A 7500-nucleotide genomic window follows, 5' to 3' on the forward strand; every position below is an offset into this window, starting at 1 on the left:
GTGTTAGTATTAGAAAATAATTTTCAACAAACCGATTATCCGTTATTTTTGACTAATCATCCCTGTTCCCTCTCTTTCCCCCTTCCCCCCTCCCCCCACACGTTATAAACTTTCTCTCTCTCTCTCTCTCTCTCTCTCTCTCTCTCTCTCTCTCTCTCTCTCTCTCTCTCTCTCTCTCTCTCTCTCTCTCTTTCTCTCTTTCTCTCTTTCTTTCTCTCTCTCTCTCTCTCTCTCTCTCTCTCTCTCTCTCTCTCTCTCTCTCTCTCTCTCTCTCTCTCTCTCTCTCTCTTTTCTCTTTCTCTCTTTCTCTTTCTCTCTCTCTCGCTCTTCGTCTCCTCTCTCTCTCTCTCTCTCGCTTCTCTCTCTCTCACTCTCTCCCTCTCTCTCTCATTCTCTCTCTCTCTCTTTTTGCTCTCTTTTCTCTCTCTCTTTCTCCTCCCTCCCACCCTCCTCTCTCTCTCTCACTCTCCATCATCTCTATTTTCTTCCCTCCCCCTCTACCTGCTCGCCTCTCCCCCTTCCCCCGTTCTCGCTCTCACTCCCTTCCCACAATTAACCTCTCCCCATTCTCCCCTCCCTCCTTCTCCCCTCCCTCCCTCCCCCCCCCCTCTCTCCCCTTCTCCCTCCCTCCCTCTCCCCCTCTCCCCCTTCTCTCTCCCTCTCTCTCTCCCTTCCTCATTCATCCCCCTCTCCTCCCTCCCCTTCCCCTCCCCTTCCCCTCTCTTTCTCTCTCTCTCCTCCCCTCCCTCCCCCCCCACAGGTGTTCGTCCGAAGGTCTGCTCCTCCCCATCATCTCCGAATACACGTGGTCGAATGAGGCGCGGGCGTTTCTCTACCTCGTCGGTCTCCTGTACTGCTTCATGGGCGTGGCCATCATCGCCGATATCTTCATGGGCGCCATTGAGAAGATCACGAGCAAGACGAGGAAGGTGAGATGGATGGGTGGGTTGGTGGGGGTGGGGTGTGGGGGGGGTTGGGTGTGGGTGGATGGGGGTTGGGTTGGGTTGGGTGGGGGAGATGGGTTGGTGTGGGGATGGGTGGATGGATGGGGTTGGGTGGGTGGATGGATGGGGATAGGGGTGGTGGGGAGTGGTTGGGGGTGGGTTGATGGGTGGGTGGGTAGGTGGGTGGGTGGGTGGGTGGGTGGATGGGTGGGTGGGTGGATGGGTGGGTGGAGGGGTGGGGATGGGTGTGGGTTGGGTTGGGTTGGGTTGGGTTTAGGTGGGGGTGTGTGGGTGGATGGGGTGGATAGGTGGGTGGGTGGAGTTGGGTGTGGGTTGGTGGAGGGTGGTGGTGGGTTGATGGGTGGGTGGGTGGAGGAGGGGAGATGGGGTGTGGTTGGGGGTGGGGATGGGTTTAAGTGGGGTGTGGGTGTGGGGATGGGTGTGGGTTGGGTTGGGTGGGGGAGACGGGGTGTGGGGGGAGATGGGTTGGTGTGGGGATGGGTGGGTGGAGGGTGGAGGGTGGGTGGATGGATGGGGATAGGGGTGGTGGGGAGTGGGTGGAGGGTGTGGGTGGGGATGGGTTGGGTGGGTGTAGGGTGAGGGTGGATGGGTGTAGGGTGGTGGTGTGTGGGTGGATGGGGTGGATGGGTGGAGTTGGGTGTGGGTGAGGGTGAGGGTGGGTGGGTTGGGGTGGGTGGAGGGTGGTGGTGGGTTGATGGGTGGGTTGGGTGGGAGAGGCGGGGTTTTGGGGAGGGTGTTGACGGGTGAGCTTGGGTGGGTGGGATAGGTTGGGCAAAATTTAGTCAATATTTCGCCTATCGTCCCATTGCCTTGATCAGGGCAGTAACACGCCTTTCATATATAGATAGATAGATAGATAGATAGATGGTAATCAGACCAGCTCTTGAAACGGGGTCAAAAGAGGTCAGAAGGTCACTTTTCCGGTCTCACTTGAGGATAACTTCCATCAAGTGACAAGTGGTTGACATGTGATGTAGTCAAAGCATGTCTAATTGCTTCTAATTTTGACACAAAAAGGCAAACACGTTAAAGGATTATATAAAAAAATGCTATTTGATAAAGTAACTTCCTTGGAACTTATAATAAAAGTTAATTGAAAAGGTGTAAAGCCCTTCAAAAAAGCTATATACCTCTGCACACACTTAATAAACTGGGATAAAATAGAATTAGTCTGTCACAACACAGGGTGGTTATTAATTTTGGCCAGTAGTGCATATATATATATATATATATATATAAATATATATATATATATATATATATATATATATATATATATATATATATTTATATATATATATATATATATATATATATATATATATATATGCATATGTATATATGTATATATATATACTGTATATATTATATATATATATTATATATATATATATTTATATATATATTATTTGTATATATATATATATATATATATATATATATATATATATATATATATATATATACATACGTACATATTTATGCACATATATACATATATATATATATATATATATATATATATATATAAATATATATATATATATATATATGTATATATATATATATATATATATATATATATAAATATATATATATATATATATATATATATATATATATATATGTATATATATGCATATATATGTATATATATGTACATATGTATATTTATATATGTATATATTATATATATATATGTATATATATGTACATATATATATGTATGTATATATATGTACATATATATAATATATAAATATATAGAAATATATATAAATATATATGAATATATATGTATATATATACATATATATACATATATATACATATACATATATATATATATATATATATATATATATATATATATATATATATATATTATATATACATTATATATATTTAATATATATATATATATATATATATATTTATACATATATATATATTTATACATATATACTTATTTATATCCCCCTCCTCATCCCCCTCCCCTTCCTCCTTATCCCCCCACAGGTATACCTAACCTCCGAGAAAGAAGACGAACCGGAGGTGATCGAAGTACGCATCTGGAGCGACGCCGTGGCCAACCTGACCCTCATGGCCCTCGGATCCTCGGCCCCGGAGATCCTTCTGTCAGTCATCGAGGTCATCGGCAACAACTTTGAGGCGAAGGATCTCGGTCCCGGAACCATCGTAGGATCGGCGGCTTTCAACCTGTTCGTCATCACCGCCGTCTGCGTCATGTCCATCCCCGCGGGGGAGGAGAGGAGGATTCGCGATCTCAAGGTAGGATTCCCGAAGGATTGGGTTGAAGGATTGTAGGATTTCGAAAGGATTCGTGATCTCAAGGTAGGATTCTCGAAGGATTGGGTTGAAGGATGGTAGGATTTCAAAAGGATTCGCGATCTCAAGGTAGGATTCTCGAAGGATTGGCTTGAAGGATGGTAGGATTTTGAAAGGATTCGTGATCTCAAGGTAGGATTCCCGAAGGATTTGGCTTGAAGGATTTGGTTGAAGGTGGGTGGGATTTCACAAGGATTGGCTTGAAGGGTGGTAGGATTTTGAAAGGATTTGCGATTTGAAGGTAGGATTGCCGAAGGATTGGCTTGAAGGATTGTAGGATTTCGAAAGGATTCGTGATCTCAAGGTAGGATTGCCGAAGGATTGGGTTGAAGGATGGTAGGATTTTGAAAGGATTCGCGATCTCAAGGTAGGATTCCCGAAGGATTGGGTTGAAGGATTTGGTTGAAGGGGGGTGGGATTTCGAAAGGATTCGCGATCTCAAGGTAGGATTCGCGAAGGATTGGGTTGAAGGATTGTAGGATTTCAAAAGGATTCGCGATCTGAAGGTAGGATTGCCGAAGGATTGGGTTGAAGGATTGTAGGATTTCGAAAGGATTCGCGATCTCAAGGTAGGATTCTCGAAGGATTGGGTTGAAGGATTGTAGGATTTCGAAAGGATTCGCGATCTCAAGGTAGGATTCCCGAAGGATTGGGTTGAAGGATTGTAGGATTTCAAAAGGATTCGTGATCTCAAGGTAGGATTCTCGAAGGATTTGGGTTGAAGGATTTGGTTGAAGGTGGGTGGGATTTCACAAGGATTGGCTTGAAGGGTGGTAGGATTTCAAAAGGATTCGCGATCTCAAGGATTTGGGTTGAAGGTGGGTGGGATTTCGAAAGGATTCGCGATCTCAAGGTAGGATTCCCGAAGGATTGGGTTGAAGGATTTGGTTGAAGGTGGGTGGGATTTCACAAGGATTGGCTTGAAGGGTCGTAGGATTTTGAAAGGATTCGCGATCTCAAGGTAGGATTAACGAAGGATTTGGCTTGAAGAAAGGCAGGATTCCGGTTGTATTTTCTTGAAAGTGGGTGGGATTTCAGAAGGATTCCCGAATAACTGGGTTGAAGGATAGTAGGATTTCAGAAGGATTCGCGATATATATATATGTGTGTGTGTGTGTATGCGTGTGTATATATATATATATAAACGGTTCAGGTTTCCTCACCCAGAATATTCATGGAGTGCGAATATTTTCTGAGAAAAAAAAAAAAAAAAAAAAACAGAAATGTAAAAAAAAAATAAGACCGAAAAGAAATATATAGTTGTTCCTTGCAACATGTAGTGGACTGTCTGCCCTTGCGACACCTCCGTTTGCCACGTACATCTCGAGGTACATGTGTCCGCCCCTTGTGACTTGTCTTTATTTACTGTTTGTATCCTTTTTTTCGATGCATTTCTGTTCTTTTTTTCGTGTGGATATTTGGCAAATATATTCTCCTTCCTTTCAGAATTATAAGATGGTTCGTTATTCTTATGATTCCTCGGATAATTTTGGATAATTCGAGACCAAATGAAAAATGTGGGTTACTTTTAGGGTAAAGGACTTCGCTTGAACGAACTATTTCACTTTATTTCGTGATCGGATATGGAGAATTATCTCAATATTTCACCGCGTGGACGAAAATTTAGTGAATAGTCGTTAATACTTTTTATTTTTTGTACAACGATGTTCATTGCTGTAGGGGATATTAATGCATGGTTCAGGGACCTCAATGATAAATAGATTGGGTTTGAATTTTTTTATGCAATATATCTTGATAATGCGAGTAATTATAAAACAGATTTGTGTAATAATCGGTCTGTATTCCTGTTTCATTTTATTAACTCTCAATAGAAGGTCAGGTTTTGTTATTGGTGTCATTATTGTGTGTGTGTGTGTGTGTGTGTGTGTGTGTGTGTGTGTAGAATAGTAGCAACCCATCCCTAAAATCACTTCTTCAATTTTCTCGAGCGTTTACTATTAGCTCACATTGCAAATCCTTAAGAGAGAAGAGAGAAGAGAAACACAGAGAGAGAAACAGAGAGAGAGAGGGGTGGGGGGTGGGGGGGGTGAGAGAGTGAGTGAGAGAGAGAGAGGGGGGGTGAGAGATTGAGAGATTGAGAGAAGAGAGAGAGAGAGAGCGAGAGCGCGAGAGAGCGAGAGCGCGAGAGCGAGAGAGAGAGAGAGAGAGAGAGAGAGAGAGAGAGAGAGAGAGAGAGAGAGAGAGAGAGAGAGAGAGAGAGAGAGAGAGAGAGAGAGAGAAAGAGTGAGAGAAAGAGAAGGAGAGAGAGAGAGCGAGAGCGAGAGCGAGAGCGAGAGCGAGAGCGAGAGCGAGAGCGAGAGCGAGAGCGAGAGCGAGAGAGAGAGAGAGAGAGAGAGAGAGAGAGAGAGAGAGAGAGAGAGAGAAAGAGAGAGAGAGAGAGAGAGAGAGAAAGAGAGAAAGATAAAAAGAGAAAGAGAGAGAGAAAGAAACAGAAAGAGAGAGAGAGAGAGAGATCTTTCAGCCTTGAAAAGCGTTCACAGCATTCTATTGCCCCCAGGTGTCCCCCGTGTCATTTGTAACTTGGCAGGATCTGCAGCTGATCCTTTGTTGAGAAATCTGATCCTTTTCCCAAGCTCGTGTTTCAATTTTTTTTTTTTTTTTTTATCTTTTCAGGTTTCGAAAATCGTATGGATGGTTTGTGGTTGGTTCCTGTACCTATATATATATATATATATATATATATATATACATATATAATAAAGTATATATATATATAGAAATTCTATTATATATATGTATATATATTATATATAATATAATACTATATATATATATATAATATAATGATATATATACATATATATACATATATATACATATTATATAAATATAATATATATATATAATATATATATATATATATATATATATATATATATATATATATAGACACACACTTCTGACACGAGTATTCATGCGTATGCAACACACGTACGCATGCACTCACTCACTCACTCATTTGCCGCTTCCTACACGAACGCGTTCAAAAATATATATTGTACATGCACTATGGAACAGTTACTATGTATATATATATATATATATATATATATATATATATATATATATATATATATATATATATATATATATATATATATATATACATATATATACACACATACACACACACACACACACACACACACACACACACACACACACACACACACACACACACACACACACACACACACACACACACACACACACACACACACACACACACCCGCGACCACTCGTAGGCTTAAAGGCTCGAACAGGTAGCACGGAAAGATGGAAAATAGAAAAGTTTCTGGAAAATGTTGTTTGGAAAAGGGCAGTAGTTCTCTCGCCTTGGGAATCTGATGCTCTTTGGTGTGTTCTTGTGTCGCCTGGTGTTTTCCTTTGTTTGTGTTGTAATTTTTGGTTTGTGAGGTATGTGCAATCGGTGTCCTGAAAACAAGCATCCAATATATTATATATATATATGTGAAACTTAAATTCAAAGGTTTCAAGAAAAACACTTTCATATAAAGAGAGCAATCAAAACTCTTCTTTTAATACTCTTTAAAACGTTTTTTTAACTCTTTTGAGAATACTCTTTAAAACGTTTTTTTAACTCTTTTTAGAATACTCTTTAAAACGTTATTAAAACTTCTCTGAATACTTTTTCTTTGAATATTTAAGCTCTGTTTTGAATATTCTTTAAAATATTGTTAAAACTTCTTTGAATACTTTTCCTTTGAATATTTAAACTCTGTCTTGAATATTCTTTAAAACGTTATTTAAACTCTCATTAGAATACTTTCTAAAAAGTACAATTTCAACCGCGAATGAAAGCGTTTTAACCCCCCTTTCCCCTTTCCCCCTCCCCCCCTTTCTCCTCGTCCCCGCCAGGTGTTCCTCGTGACGGCCGTGTTCTCGGTGGTGGCTTATCTCTGGCTCCTGATCATCTTGATGGTGACGTCCCCCCAAGAAGTAGAAATATGGGAAGCGGTGGTGACCTTCCTGCTGTTCCCGCTGCTGGTCCTGCTGGCGTGGCTGGCGGAGAGGAACTTCTGCGGCGTCCCCAACAAGACGGACACGAGTAAACAGATCGAGCTCGGGAACTTCCAGTCAGGTGAGAGTAAGTGAAGCGTTCCATTCTTTTTCTTCGCCAGGCAAAAGGACTCTGTTCCCGGCC

At 41.2% G+C, this 7500-nt stretch overlaps 1 protein-coding gene across 1 annotated transcript in view; it reads left to right on the forward strand.

Moving 5' to 3' along the window:
* Positions 1-7500, forward strand: part of LOC122247843 (sodium/calcium exchanger Calx) — a gene marked incomplete in the record, with an annotated part of 135322 nt that overhangs the window by 72766 nt on the left and 55056 nt on the right. The window contains 3 exon segments of the mRNA XM_086533752.1: positions 761-929; positions 2985-3257; positions 7215-7443. Of these exon segments, the coding sequence (XP_086389878.1) occupies positions 761-929; positions 2985-3257; positions 7215-7443 (671 nt within the window).

The sequence above is a fragment of the Penaeus japonicus genome, unplaced genomic scaffold (assembly GCF_977035675.1).
Source record: "Penaeus japonicus unplaced genomic scaffold, GWHDUDI00000001_assembly GWHDUDI00000003, whole genome shotgun sequence".
NCBI classification, from domain to species: domain Eukaryota; kingdom Metazoa; phylum Arthropoda; class Malacostraca; order Decapoda; family Penaeidae; genus Penaeus; species Penaeus japonicus.